We start from the raw sequence: 15,901 nt of genomic DNA on the forward strand, positions 1-15,901 counted from the left end.
ATGGTAACCTAAGGCTTCTGCAAGGCCCTTTTACCCACTTGGTCCTGTTTGGCTTGTCTTTGGACCATTTTATTCTAACCCTAAGGTCCTTTAGAATATTAGTTATTCTGACTGAGTGTTAATGTTTTACTGGAGAGTAAGATAGCGAAGGGGAATTAGAGCAGAGTATTGAGCCTTCCAGTCCTGTGACTTCATTTTTTCCATTTTTTATTCCAGTGGGTTGAGCATAAACTAAGCCTTCAACTGCAGAAATGATACCAAATCCTGGAGTATGATTAGTATCAGCCCTTTTCCAAAACACAGAGAGCGAGAAGCAATGCAAGTCCATACAAGTTTACAGAGATGGTGTCACATATGGAGTCAGAGCTGGTTTTCAGTTCAGTCTTCCTTTGAGAAATATATATTGCCATAGGCATAGAAATATACAGCTCTGGTCTTGCCCCTCAAATGTCCTCGCTACCACCTAGCTCAATTGCTTCCTCTCCCCCATCTTTTAGCTTTTCAAGGACATTAATAACAGTGTCTCTTGTTATTAATAAAAGTTGTGAAAAGGGAATTCTACATAATCAAGAAATAACAGAGGAAGGGAAGTTTTACCTTTTTTTTAAGGAACCTAAATATAGCCTACTCACTATTGGCTCAATGAAGCCTTATTCCATTCTAAGGGTGAAAATTTTAGTCAAGATCCTGATCCACGTTTCTGCCCATTTATTCAGTTTTCTTTTTCCAATAATATTTACACTTGTGGATCATAACCATAATGATGCACATCATTGGTTATTATGAAAAACGAGGCCCACTCCTTGACAAACCTACCTGTTGTCCCATAAGCCACCTTTTAGTCATTTACTATGGAAACAGGTATCCACTTTTCCAGTATAATTTTGAAGAAATTAACTCGTAATTTGGGATAATTAATATAATGGAAAGTACCATTGAGATAAGGGTAAAAGTGCATCATACTGGAATGCTTACAATATTATAATATAATTGTGACAATGTCCATTTTGCTTTACCAGGACATCAAGAAGTCTCTTAGGCTTAGCATATTCTACTGACACATAGTGACAGAGAATTGAAAGATAAGGTCTAAAATACTGTAATCTGTCTTTGGGGCACAAAGTCCTGATAACCATTAGGATGGCTGAGAAATAAGATAAAAGAGTGAATTGGCTAAAAATTGGCTCAAATAAATATATTTGAGTGAAATTCATGAGCAAGAGGTCATTTGAACTATGCTTTAAAAAAGCAAAACAGCATTAATCCTTGGCCTTGGTTGACATCTAAAAAATGAAGGATTAAGAGATAAAGGATTAAGAGATTTCTGTCTTTAAAAAGTACACACAGGGAGACTGGGGGAAGGTCAAATGGGAAAAAAAGGAGACACGTACTACTATTTGTAATACTTTAAACAGTAAAAAAAAATAATAATAAAAAGTACACACAAATGATTACAGATTTTGAGAGTTTAAATCAGGTTATTGAGTTAGTCTAAAAGAATTCTGATTTACTTTTTTCTGATAATATTCTTCAATAAACTTTCCATTGTGTAATTTTTTTTCAGATTACTCATTAGAAATGGGTTCCCTTTGTAGCAAATGATGCAGTCCAAATCTTAGACCACAGATCTTTCCTACTGTAAATTAATAAAACTAATCTTTTTCTTCAGGGAATTGGTAATTCCATCTGTTTTCAAAGTACTGATTATGTTTCGATAAGATAATACATATAACAGATCAGCAGAGCTGAGACACAAAACTCCTTTTTGTTACTCTAATAATAACCTTGGGCCTCACATTACAAATTACACAAATGACTCACAAAGATAAATGTTTGGCCCAGAAATTTATGCCTTATGGTATAGAAGTGGTACTGGACTTTTCATTAAATAATTCCTTAAAAATTAACTCAAAGCTATGTAATATCTCTCTCCAATTGGGTGTCAGTGGTAAAAACGTTCTTCGAGTGTTGTATAGTATGACAACTCTTCACAGTTTAGAAACTGTTGCTTGGTGGAACCAAGCAGAAAGGTCTAGAGCAGGTGTGCCAGTACCAAATTCATGTTATAACTTGTATTATCATCATCATCATCATCATATTAACAGCGTCATATGTTATTTTCTCCTATTTGTAAGTAACCAAATTAAGATAAACTTCTTTCTGTTTTACTTAGATTTGTATATTTTCTATTCGACAATAATTTGAGAATAAATTTTTGTATAAGATTTGACCCAGTTCATTTATCTTAACCTTTCTATTCCATCCTAAAATGCCAGAAGTATAGCAACTTTTTCTACATAGAAATATTGATATGCTAACCAATTAAATAATTATAATAATAGAATTCCAAATAATTTCTCCATTTCTTTCTAATTCCTAATTTGCCAATGCCATGCTGGCTTAGAAATTGTAAAGTGTTGTCCTGGCCAGTGTGGCTCAGTTGGTTGGGCATCATCCCATGCACTGAAAGGCTGCCATTCAATTCCCAGTCAGGGCACAGGCCCTGGTTGTGGCTGGATCTCTGGTGGGGGGAGTGCAGAATGGAAGCCTATCAATGTTTCTCTCTCTCTTCCTCTGTCTCTGCCTGAAAAAAATCACTAAAAAATATCTTTTTAAAAAAGAAAAGAAATTGTAAAGTGTTGCTTTAAACCTAAAGTGTGTGTTTTTTTAATTCTATATTCTTGACATGCTTCTCCCTCCCGGAAGCATGCCTGTGCCTTTCGCTTCCCTCCGTTCTTTCCTCTTGCGCTTGTATCTCCTAAACTCTAAGGGTTCCTTCAAGACTTGCAACCAGGGGAGCAACGGGCAATGGCTGCTCGTCTTGGGCTGAACCTGTCTCCAAGGTCCTCTTTGTTGCTTCTATTCTAAGCCCTTCCTTGTTTCACTGTCCCCCAGTTTTAATCAACTTACTCTCAAAATGAAAAAATAATCTCTATTATTTCTTTATAAATTAATCTTGTTACTGTTATCATGTTCTGAAACTGTTATAATTGTATTAAAGGAAATAAATACAGGCTTGATAGTAGGTTTTGAGTTACCAGTTTTCCTTTACTTATTTAAGGTAGGGTGGCACGGAAGAACAGTAATGTATTACCTGTAGCAATGTGATTATAAAGGTGGCTAGTATTTATATATTTTTTACTGTTTTCCCCTGGAACTAGGAAGAAGCTGCTATAGCATTTTTCATATAGAGCAGATTGTAAGAGAGAACATGTTTAAAGCTTCATTGCTGTTTTGGTTAGGGATACAGTTTGTTGATACTCTTGTTTTCATTTTCAGATAGCCATGTGATAAATCACATTTGTCAAGAACCACGTTTCTTCTCAGTGCCCATTTTCATGAACATTTCCCAATATTAACATGTTAACTTAACAGTCTGATGTCAAGTGCTGTTCCCTTGGAGTTGTGATATTTCCATACTGAAGTCTGTTTTTTCCTTTTACCTTTGTCCACTCCTTTTTACTCTCCCCTCCCTACCCCACCTTGGCCTGTCTTTCAAACACATGGATGCTGCCTGATGGGACAGTCCTGTTTTATATTTAGTTTTACATAAGGTTGGCGTGTTTTGGCGTGCACAACATAAAATGATAGGATATAAAATGGAGAGTATGCAATTATTCTACTTAACTACTCAAAAGAAAACTGTTATTCCAGTTAAAACAAATGAATCAGCATTCTTCTCAACGCCATCTGAGAATTAAGTATCAGAATCACTGCCTGTCATTTGGTTATCCTGGTTATCTGGACATTTTTACACATTCAATCAGAGCTTCCCATGTATTAATTTGTACTCCTTTCCCATTTGAGGACTGCTGCAATGATTAGAACATCCTTCTCAGGAAACTTTATTATATAGCACAGCGGTTCTTTTCATACATGAATGTGTGCGTGATATCATCTGAGAAATCTGGTTAAAATGCAGAGTTGATTTGGTAGGTGTGGGGAAAAGCCAGTAATTCTGCATTTCTAACAAGTTCACAGGTGATAATGATGATGCTGGTCTGTCTCTAATCCATATGACTAAAGAACTGAGTGCATTTTTGGCCAATACTTAGATCCTTCCATATTCCTGACTTTTTATATGTCCAAAGATCAATAAATTATTTTGCTTATTTCCCTCCTCCCACATGATACAAGGGAATAATCCTATATCCCCTCCATTTATCATTTTTTAGTTAAGGAACTCTTACTTTTATATCTGATATCCTAATAGGAATGTCAAACAGTATGGTGTTATATATTTGTTATTTACTTGGTATATTTGTTATCCTATATAATAAAAGGGTAATATGCAAATTGACCCTAATGGCAGAACAACCAGAACAACCGCTGGACCAGTCACTATGAGGCACACTGACCACCTCTCAGTCCCTTTCCCCGGCTGGCAGGCTCCAATCACCTGATGGCAAACGGGGATCCGGGGTTGGGTGGCGGGGGACATGGGCAGCACCAGGCCAAGGCCCCTGCCCCACCAGTCACCCCACACACAGAGGGTGGGGGCGGGGCTAGAGATTGGGCAGGAACAGCCGACCTCCGGTCCCTTTCCCCAGCCGTCAGGCACTGATCACCCGATGGAGATCAGGGAACTGAAGGTAGGCAGCGGGGGCGGGGCTGGCTGTGGGAAACCGGGGAAGATGGCCCTGATCACAGACCAGGCCTAGGGACCCTACCTGCGCATGAATTTTGTGCACCGGGCCTCTGGTTTATTATATATTTGATGTTATATATTATTTGTTTCAACATCTCCAAGAAGAACAGTAAATTGTTTTCATACTAGTGGGACTCTCACTATTTTATACTATAAAATTATCTGTTAATGCAATGTGAATATTTTTCCCATACAAATAGAATTCTGAAATTTTTGTAATTACATTATTTGTTATTATTTTAGTCTTTTGTATACATATGCATCAGTTTGTACTCAATTTGTTTTCTTTTATTTCAAGGGTGTGATTACTTTAGAGTCCCTTGGTAAAAGGGGTTATCGAGTACCTCCTTCAGGAACAATACAAGTGGTATGTGTTTTATAGCCTACAATTGCAATAATCATTCTCTCACATACATATAGAACTTAGCCCTTTCTCCTGCTACTGCTGCTGCAACGACTTTGGTAAGTAACAGTGGGCTGCAGCTTTGTTTGGAGTTTCCCTGCTCTGCCCCAGGAATGAACATTTGGGGACCTCCATAAAAGGAAAGCATTAATAAGCTAATCAAGGTGAATGCATTAAAAAAATAGTATACGACAGTTCACGTGACTTAAATAGGACTATTTTAATATAATCAGAACCTAGCATTACCAGTGCCTTCTATTTAAAATAGTAAGCCAGATTGAGATCAACCTATTCAAAAGAAGACCCCAAATATTAGACCCCAGGAAAACTTAGGGAACAAAATTACATATCCCTAGGGTAATAATTTCTACATTGATCTAATGAGAATGTAGTCCGACAGATGCTGGGGCAGAGAGGGCATGTTTCCTTTCAGTCTAGGTGTTGATCTAGTTTGGGTCCAGGAGAACTGTTCCGGCCCAGAGCAGTCCTTCCGCATCCTTGGTCTGAGGTTCTCGTAAGAGTAATTAGGTAATTAGATGTCAAGGCCACCCTGCCACTGAGTTCATCTTCAAGTCAGACCCAGAATCATCTTGAAAGCCCAGAAGTCTATTTATTACAGAGTTGGCCGTTGCAGACTAAAAAGAGTCTCTTTGGTATTTGTCAATTATACCTCAATAAAGCTGAAATTAAAAAAAAAAAAAAAAGAGTCTAGTGAGTTCCTCACATTTAGGATCTGGTGTAATTCAACAAGCCTTTTTATGACCTTTGGCTTCGGTGGGATCGGTGCTCACCAGACCACTTTTACTCATCACCCTTGTCCCACTACAGCCAAGGAGTCTATACCTTTGTTTTATTCCATATCGCACAGGAATGAAACAGGACTATGCAATACGTATGTGTGTGTATATATTGCAATATACACATCGAGGAAGAATTGCTGCATATTAAAGTAAAATATTTATGTTGAATGCAAATCTTTAAAAGAACGATATTCTGTTCTCTTGCCTCTGGCAGTGTAGAGCATATGCAAGTGTGAGTCACTGGAAAGCTAGCTGTCAGTTGTCATAATAATGAGGCATAAACACAAAGGCAGCACAGTCGCCTCTTGTTTGAGGACTGCCAACTTTAATGGTTAATTTTAAATATGAAATTTAGGTATATCTTTAATTTCTTACATAGTTTGATCATCTATAAACATGGTTTGAACTCCTGGCTTGCTAGTTATGTAGTTTGTTGAATGTATTAGCCTTAATCTTAAGACTCACTAAATTTTTAAAACTTGGATCATAATATTGATATATTTCTCATTTTGATTCAGTGAGTGATGTCCAGTGCCACGGATGAGCTTCAGAAAGCATGGGCACCAAGTTACCTATTGATGTGTTGGTAATTTGGTTAAAGTCAGATCAGCAGCTTGGGATTTTGTTTATAAATCAGTATTTTTAAAAATAATATTCCTTTGATTATTCATAGTTAAGTGTCAATTGAATTTAATCCAGTCTTCACCAACGATACATATTTTGGACTATTTATGATATTGATGATTCTAAAAAGTGTTACTGCAGTTTTTTAAATGAACCTAACTATGAGAACATGAAGTTTTATTTAGCTTACTTGGTAACTAATAATAATGAACTTTATTCTCTAAATTTGGAAGCATTTCAAATAAGAAAAAGTCTCTTTTTTGAGAACTATTTTAAATTTTAGAATAACTATATGTATTTAAAACACCAAAATGTCTACCTTTATCAAGCTTTTATTTTAAAAAAAAATTCTATTTACTCACTATGAAAATAGGAGGAAAATTAAAATTGTATTTTGAGAAATTTACAGTTGGTACACTGTAATGAAACTAATGTTTGAAATAAATGAACTGGATTGTTTTAATCCATTGAGGGTATATTTTGCATAATCTAGTGGAGTATTTTATTAAAATATGAACAAGGAGTAAAAGTTATGTATTGTCTATTATTAATATAAAATTTGTGACTAAAATTTTTTATTTGTTTTAGTATTTTACATTATTGTTAAATAAAAAATATAAATTGAACCATTTTTTTAAAAAAATTGAATATCAGTTCACAAACTTCTGCAATTTCATTAGCTTTAGTCCCCAAAACTGAATTATATTCACTGGCATTAATTTATTATTTAAAATCTGTTTTATTATTGGCATAGCCATTTTGAGTCAAATCAACAAATCACCATTTTTAAAAAAAGAATTTCTACATTGTTTCTTCAGACCTTATTTAATCCCAATAAGACTGTGGTGAAGATGTTTGTTGTGATATATGACTTACGAGATATGCCAGCCAATCATCAGACATTCCTACGACAAAGGACTTTTTCTGTACCGGTTAAACAAGAAATGAAGAGAAGTGTTAATAAAGAGAACATCCGACATACAGAAGAACGGTTATTACGCTACCTCATACATCTGAGGTAATATTTAAAATGAAAATAAAAATGTTACTTTAGAAGAACAACTCTGAAATTTTTAGTTTATCTTAAAAACTGTCACTCTAATTAGACCAGTGCCCCTTGGGATTTGCTTAACTTGGAAACTTTGATGATATGCCAGGATGCAGAAAACACATGGCACATCTTCCTGCGGTCATTATTACTTCCTGAATTGGGGGAGTTTTCATTTCATTTTTATTGATTTCAGAGAGGAATGGAGAGGGAGAAAGAGAGAGAGAGAAACATCAATGATGAGAGAGAATCATCGATCAGCTGCCTCCTGCACAGCCCACACTAGGGATTGAGCCCACAACCCAGGCATGTGCCCCTGACCAGAATTGAACCTGGGACCCTTCAGTCCCCAGGCTGACACTTTATCCACTGAGCCAAACTGGCTAGGGCTGCAAAATATTTTATATCAAAACAAATGCTGATAAATCTGGGGCAGTGAGACATATTTTCTAAACCAATGTTGTCCAATCCTATATAATAAAAGCCTAATATGCTAAGTGTCCAACCGTTCGACCCTTCAACCGGTGGCTATGACATGCACTGACCACCAGGGGGCAGATGCTCCGACTGGTAGGTTAGCTTACTGCTGAGGTCTGGCTGATCGGAACTGGGCGAGACTGGCCGGACACGCCTTAGTGCCCTCCCATAGTCCCTCCCCAGCCCAATCATGCACCAGTGGGGTCCCTTGGCCTGGCCTGTGCCCTCTCGCAATCCAGGACCCCTTCGGGTATGTAAAGAGCCAGTTTTGGCCCAGTCCCCACAGGCCAGGCCGAGGGACCCCACCGGTGCACAAATCTGTGCACTGGGCCTCTAGTAGAATTATAATATGAGCCATATATGTAGTTATATATTTTTTAGTAGCTACATTAAAATATTTAAGAAAAAGACCCTAACCGGTTTGGCTCAGTGGATAGAGCATCAGCCTGTGGATTCAAGGGTCCCAGGTTCGATTCCGGTCAAGGGCATGTACCTTGGTTGCGGGCACATCCCCAGTGAGGGGTGTGCAGGAGGCAGCTGATTGATGTTTCTCATCGATGTTTCTAACTCTCTATCCTCTCTGTAAAAACTAACCCTTCCTCTCTGTAAAAAATCAACAAAATATATTTTTTAAAAATTTTTAAGAAAAAGGAAAGATAAATGTTCTTCATTTAACCCAACATATCCAAATGTTATAATCTATTTTATTATTGGCATAACAATTTTGAGTCAAATCAACAAGTCACCATTTTTAAAAAATAATTTTTACATTGTTTTTTCAGACCTTATTTAATTCCAGTAAGACTGTGGTAAAGATGTAATCAGTATAAGTATTATGAATGAGATATTTTATATTTTCTACTAGAGGCCTGGTGCATGAAATTTGTGCACTGAGGGGAGGTCCCTCAGCCTGGCCTGTGCCCTCTCACAGTCTGGGAGCCTGGCAATCGATCACCCCAAAGAGGTAGGCCCTGCCCACCCAGCCGGGGCTTCACGATGGATCACCCCAAAGAGGTAGGCCCTGCCCACCCAGCTGGGGCTCCGCGATGGATCACCCCCGCAGAGGGAGGCCCTGCCCACCCACTGCAGCCTGCCAGTTGGTGGCTTGGGCCTCCCTCTTTGGGGCAATCGTTGATGGAGCCCCCCGACTGATCGATCGCCCTGCTGGCTGGTGGCCTGGGCCTCTGCAGGGCGATCATGGGGCGATGCCAAGGCCCCCAACCAATCGCATCACACCCGCCTTGGCTGGCCTGGCGCCAGTGGGTGTCATAGCGTGGTCATCCAGATGGTCATTCCGCTGTTCGGCCATTCGGTTGATTTGCATATTATGCTTTTATTATTATAGATTATTACTATAAATATAAATAATACTGAAATATTTACATTCTTCATTATTTATACTGAATACTTAAAATCAAGTATGTATTTAACGCTAACAGCACAATTCAATTTACACTAGCCATATTTCAAGTGTTCAGTTAGCCACATGCGGCTAGTGGCTGTTGTATTAAACAGGGAAGTTCTTAACCTTCAGTCATTCATACCATGAATATATGTCTTAGGCATGCTTTTAGGCACTGGAAACAGTTGTGACAAATCTCTGTTCTCATTGAACTTATATTCTAGTGATTCCATTAGAAATATATTTTCCTCTCACAGCTGTAGGTTGTGAGAAAGTACTGTTTGCCCTTGAGGTCCAGGTTGCCGGCATCCTAGAGTAAGGCTTTCTGACCTGAAATCCTAGTATAGCTCTCAGGATTAATGAGCAAGTCTATTGTTTAAGAGAGAGCTCAATAGCCTTTTGCCTGTAACTTTATTCCTGTTATTTTTCTGATGCCATTCATAGCAAGTCCTCAATCATATCAGTGACAGTAATTCATCTTAGTTTAACTTTTTATTCCAAGAGCCCTATTCATCAGGAGAAGGCATCTTTCATCCAGGGCCCAGGCAGAGAACCTCTTTAATCTGTTACTGATGGTGACCACTCACTATCTTTCTATAATTTGCCTTATAGTGAGCTAGTGTGAATAAGGAGTCAGCTGTACACTTAAGTCCCACACTTGAAAATGTCTGTTAAGTCAATTGGTCGCGCGCACACGCCGCCCCTCCCCACCCCCCCACCCCCCCAGCACTGCTTAATTGGTACTCTTATCTTGGGGTCTTCTGCCTGGTGTTCCGCAATCTAAGGAGATGTTAAACCAGCACAATGTGTTTAAACCCAACCTGACACACCCTGACATGGAAATGTTGTGCAAATTCTGGGAATGAAAAACATACCAGAACAGACTTGAAAGACTTTTAAAAAGAGAAATGGTATAAAATAGCAGACTATAAGAATAGCTCCCAGCCCGATCTAGGGAAAGAGTCAACTCTCTTTAAACTTCCATTTGAGACCGTTTCTCTTGAAGTGCTAACAACCGTACCAACATTTACTAAAATAAAATTCAACTACCCCAGCCTTTATAATCCCTACATGGTGATTAGATACTTTAAATGCTGTAAAGAAACCTCTCTGCAAAGTGTGGCATAGTTCCCAAAGCTCACCACGTTCTCCTTCAGATTGAGATAATGAAAACCTTCACAGAAAGGAAAAGGATAAGACGGTCAAAGAGATCTGCTTTAATATATACGGCAGACCGCCAGATTATTCTGCTAATTTAGGAATAAAACCACAAATCCAGAGAGTATCTGCTATTCAAAGGGAAAACCAGAGAAGTTAGCACTAAAAGCTGTGTTTGACTATCTGCCAGATAAGTTTATATGATTAAAGATTCTAGTGCCCTGTGTTATGCTATAAATATTAATTAGCAAGGGATAGAAACTGTTCCGTATGCAGTTTTGGTAACCATTTTCATTTCACTGATAACTTTTTAAATGATTTTTAATGATTAGGTTTTATGTAGGTAGCCACTACTAATGGTAGCAGTCCTTTCTCATCCTATGATTGTCCTCAAAACTTGTTTATTTTATCTGGAGACGTTTTAAGTATGGAATCAGTGTTAATGTACTCAAAATTGTGGGAGGACAAGCTGTGTGAAATGGATCAGTCTGTGTGGCTAGAAGATGCCTGAGCTGCAAAGCCCAAACGTAGTATAATTGGCTGATGTGAACTGAAACTTGCCACTGTAGGCGAGAAAGGTGCATGGGATGTGGTGTCAGGGCTGAAAGGTAGGAGTAAATGTGCCAGATTCACAAGAGGAGGCATCTCTGGCATTGTACGAGGGAAAGGGGAGTGTGAAGTGTTTAGGGAATAGTAAGAGAGAGGCACTGAAATAGCAGCACAGGCTTTGGCAATATAAGACAAAATATCTTGTTAAAAAGTTACTATTGATATCGTGGCAAGACTAATTCTTCTTACCTTTACAATTTTATTATTCAGGGTTTTTTCTACGTTTTATTTTGCTTTAAAGACTCATTTCCTAAATGATGCACCCTTTTGTTTGTTTTTTTAGGTTCCAGAGTTCTAAATCTGGAAAGATCTACCTCCATAGAGATGTCCGGCTCCTGTTCTCTAGAAAGTCAATGGAAGTTGATAGCGGTGCTGCATATGAACTCAAATCTTACACTGAATCGCCAACAAACCCTCAGTTTTCACCAAGATGTTGATAAGGAGTGACAATTTAAAGGATTCGCTCAGTACCCGAGTTTGAAAGTAAAAATTAGCGTAGAACGGAGTGTACCAAATTAGCAACCAGGAGAGTGGATCCTCTCCTGTTATCCTGGACCAGTTTTCATTAAAGGATTCCTGGAATGAGATCCACATATTCCAAGTAGACTGGAAACACTCATGTCCTAAGCCTTTTTGTACTGTTGAAACCACTTCATGGGACATGTTGCAATAGCAAAACCCCTGTTAGATTAGTGTTTACACATTTTACTTCTCAGTTATTTAATATTTAATGTTTTCCTTAATACTCAAGTGATGTTTGTCTCTAGTGTTCTAATGTAGCACAAATCCTATGTAAAATCATACTATGTATTTTTGACGTTAATGTTGAAATCTAAAATATATGCACAAGTCTTTAATTTTGTGTGATGTGTTTTAAGTATTATTCATTTAAGTTACTGAAAATGAGAATGAAATGTTGAGCTTCTTTAAGATTAATGCACTATGCAAGCATGTGTAGTTTTTATATCCCCCAAGATCCGTTTTTAAAACACCCCTTCCATGTTGCTGTCTGACACGGTAGTCCTTAAACATTCTGTATTGGCAGTGCAATGCGGACTAAGCTGCTGCACATTCCCCTTGCAAGTTCAGATTACCATGCCCATTCATATTCCTCCTAGAATCCCTGATCCTCAAAACAGTTCTATTTTTCCTTAATCACTACTACAGAGGCTTTACATTAAATTGCTGCCCCATGCTAGATAACTTTTGCAAATGGTTAAAAGAATATGTACTTTGAAAACAAATTAGTATTTATATTGTAAATATATGTAAAAAACAAAGAACCGTGTATTTGGCTTTTATTTTTAGATGAGAATATATGTGATTGAGTGCATTTCTGATAGCTATCAGACCCTTTCCATTCTAACTTTACAGCTGACAAGAGGAGAGGGGGAGATGTCTTAAGCCTTGTCCCAACTTACTTTCTTATTCAGGGACACAATGAAAGGCATTTGGCAACTGGGAAAACCACTGAGCAAGAGAATTTGAGTGCATCACAAGCCTTATCTCCGTTCCCCTTAGAAAGAAGAGTGGTCTTTATTTTATTTTAAATATATTTGTATTGATTTCAGAGAGGAAGGGAGAGGTAGATAGAAACACCAATGATGAGAAAGAATCATTGATCGGTTGCCTCCTACATGCCCCCTACTAGGGATCCAGCCCGCAACCCAGGCATGTGCCCTGACTGGGAATCGAACTGTGATCTCCTGGTTCATAGGTCCATACTCAACCACTGAGCCACTCTGGCCAGGAAAGAAGAGTGGTTTTAGATGTTTGTGTATGGACAGTGGGCAACAGCATATCAGACAACAAGGCATAAATACTGAGACAAAGCTGCAAGGGCGGGTTAGAAAATAGGTACCACTTAAGTATGCCAGACCCAAGAGTTCTGGGAGTCTAGAACCAGGTGAGCATTCTGGAATTTGAGAGACTAGAAGGTCTTTATTTTGGAAACTGGCTAAGGGGTAGACTCTTCAAGAGAATCTGGACAGATGATGAGTGTGGGTCTGCCAGCAAGAAGCCTCATAAATTTATTTTAAAATACCAGAAGAGAAAGGGCTATTTGTATTTTATAAAAGTAAGAACACAATGTTTTCGGTGGTACACATTTATAAAGACTTACCTCAATCATCAGGCTGTATGGAAATAACATGAGATTGGGACCCAAAAGATTTGGATTGTAATCCTAGCTCTCATGGTATCTGATGGGACTGACTTCAAGAATCCTCTAACCCTTCTGTGCCTGTGTGATTGAGAAGATGAGGTGATATTTCTAGCACATGGCTTTCCACCTTTCTGGGCATATTTTAGAAAATTCTCAAGATGATTGTAGCATCTGGGCGCATCTTGTGCTCTTCTGACAAGCTGGTGCAAGGGAAATGTGCTCACATCTTGTTGCTCTACTTCTTAGGGCCTTCTTTGCCCATGTTGTTCTTCCCAGTGAGGAGTGGTCCCCCAGCACTGCTCTCACTTGCCCTGGTACTAGATCGATCTTAATGGTTCTTTTCCATCCGTTGGTTATAGGCTGAGATTTATTGCACTACATTATAAAAGACCAGGGGCCGTCACATCCTAAACTTCTATAAGCAATATCAGCAATGATGCAGGTGGACTTTCCTCTCTCAGAAGTTTGAGGAATGGATGGGTAGGACATGATCTCATCTCCTGCCTGAGAGAGAGAGGCTAGGGCTGATCAACAGCTGCCACAGAGGCTGCGGATCAGGCCCAGAGAGAGGCCCGGAGCTGGGCCTGGGCCGGGCGGAGGCCTAACGACCTCGCCTCTGCGTCCGAAGTTGACTCCAGCAGGACCTGGGCCCTCCCCTCTGTGGACCAGAGGCCCTTTTCCTCAGAAATATTTGTCTTAAACTTGGACACTGTGGGCAGAAGAAGAGAACACGAGTGCCTATTATGTGCCAGGCACTGTAAGCAATTTATATTTATTTAATACTGAAAGTCATACTTTAGAGACAGTCTGGATATATTCTACAGTGAGAGAAAGGGAGCTTGAAGAGCTTGCTAAGATCTCCCAGTAAGCAGAAGAGCCTGGATTCAAATCTAAGTTAAAGCTCCCCCCACCTCCACACACACACTCTACTACACTGTATTTTGTGTTTTTTTCTTTTTACTTGTAATTATGGCCTGGCATTAAAATATACTTTTCATCAATATTCTTGGCAATAAAGTTTATAATTCGCTGTGTGATAGGTGAGATATATAATAAGGCAATGCCCATTCATCATTGGGGGGGGGGGATGATTTTTAAAAAGACTTTGGAAGGAATATCCTAAAGCAGTGGTCGGCAAACCACGGCTCGCGAAACACATGCGGCTCTTTGGCCCCTTGAGTGTGGCTCTTCCACAAAAATACCACAGCCTGGGCAAGTCTATTTTGAAGAAGTGGCGGTAGAAGAAGTTTAACCTTTTTTTTTTTTTTTTTTTTTAATATATTTTATTGATTTTTTACAGAGAGGAAGAGAGAGGGATAGAGAGTTAGAAACATCGATGAGAGAGAAACATCGATCAGCTGCCTCTTGCACACCCCCTACTGGGGATATGCCCGCAACCAAGGTACATGCCCTTGACCGGAACCGAACCCGGGACCCTTGAGTCTGCAGGCTGATGCTCTATCCACTGAGCCAAACCGGTTTCGGCAGAAGTTTAACCTTTTGCACTCGGATGTCGAGTGTGACTCCACACGGTTAGCATCGGTAGCAGCTCGTAAGTCGAGCCACACTCGACACGTAGTTTCACCGCGGGGAGAAGGGGGATTTTTGTCTATTTTTCCAGTATCTTTTCTTGTTTTCATTAGCATGAAAGGACAAGTAAAATGTAAATGCCGTCTCAACTGATGCCAAAAAAGAAAAAATGAAAAACCGATAACGCATGTGAAATTTATTAGGAAACTAGTACATGATCTTGTTGGAGAATTCAGAGATGGTACACTAACTTCCAGGGGTAGATTATTATCCACTAACTTAGAGCAACGTTTAGATGGAAAGCTCCATATAATCACACCTCACCCTAACAAAAAACACAAAGATTGTGTTGTTTGTTCTAACAGAAAAATCAAAGGAGGAAGAAGAGAGACGATTTATATTTGCGAAACATGTGAATGTAAACCAGGTCTTCATGTGGGTGAATGTTTCAAAAAATATCACACCATGAAAAATTATAGAGATTAAAATTACTCTTTGAATGTATCAATAATTTGAAATATAAAAAAATCCAAATAAATAAGTTTGTATGAAAAGAAACTCCAGTTTTTTATTCTACTGCCGCGCTTTGTAAAATCTGGGGTATTTAAAAAATTAAATCCCGAGTAGAATAAAGGAATCGAGAAAAAAGCAAGCGAGTGCAAAGGTTAAGTTTAAAAAATTTGGCTCTCAAAAGAAATTTTAATAGTTGTACTGTTGATATTTGGCTCTGTTAACTAATGAGTTTGCCGACCACTGTCCTAAAGCAACTCAGACACCATTCAACTTAGTTTACTGTCAGGAGACATGCAAATGTAGTTGAGGAAAGTTTTAGAAACACATGGTGACAAATACTGTATGAGATTTTAAAGGTTTAAAGCTTTAAAAATTTCTTCCAAACTCCACTGCTCATCATTCTTTTTAACTCATTGAACATTTTCCTGTTCTACCCTTTCCAATTCATATAAAGGTCTGCCTCTCACTAAATCCCTAGAGAGGTGGCATGCTCCACTTTCTAGGTTCTACTTGCAACACTTACCT

At 38.7% G+C, this 15,901-nt stretch overlaps 1 protein-coding gene across 1 annotated transcript in view; it reads left to right on the forward strand.

Moving 5' to 3' along the window:
- Positions 1-12,026, forward strand: part of ATOSA (atos homolog A) — a 78,103-nt gene extending 66,077 nt beyond the window's left edge. The window contains exons 11-13 of the mRNA XM_028147769.2: positions 4,947-5,015; positions 7,294-7,493; positions 11,453-12,026. Of these exons, the coding sequence (XP_028003570.2) occupies positions 4,947-5,015; positions 7,294-7,493; positions 11,453-11,606 (423 nt within the window). The 3' untranslated portion in view covers positions 11,607-12,026. The remainder of the gene's footprint in view (positions 1-4,946; positions 5,016-7,293; positions 7,494-11,452) is intronic.
- The last annotated feature ends 3,875 nt before the right edge of the window (positions 12,027-15,901 follow it).

This window comes from Eptesicus fuscus, chromosome 5, assembly GCF_027574615.1.
Source record: "Eptesicus fuscus isolate TK198812 chromosome 5, DD_ASM_mEF_20220401, whole genome shotgun sequence".
In the NCBI taxonomy this organism is placed as follows: domain Eukaryota; kingdom Metazoa; phylum Chordata; class Mammalia; order Chiroptera; family Vespertilionidae; genus Eptesicus; species Eptesicus fuscus.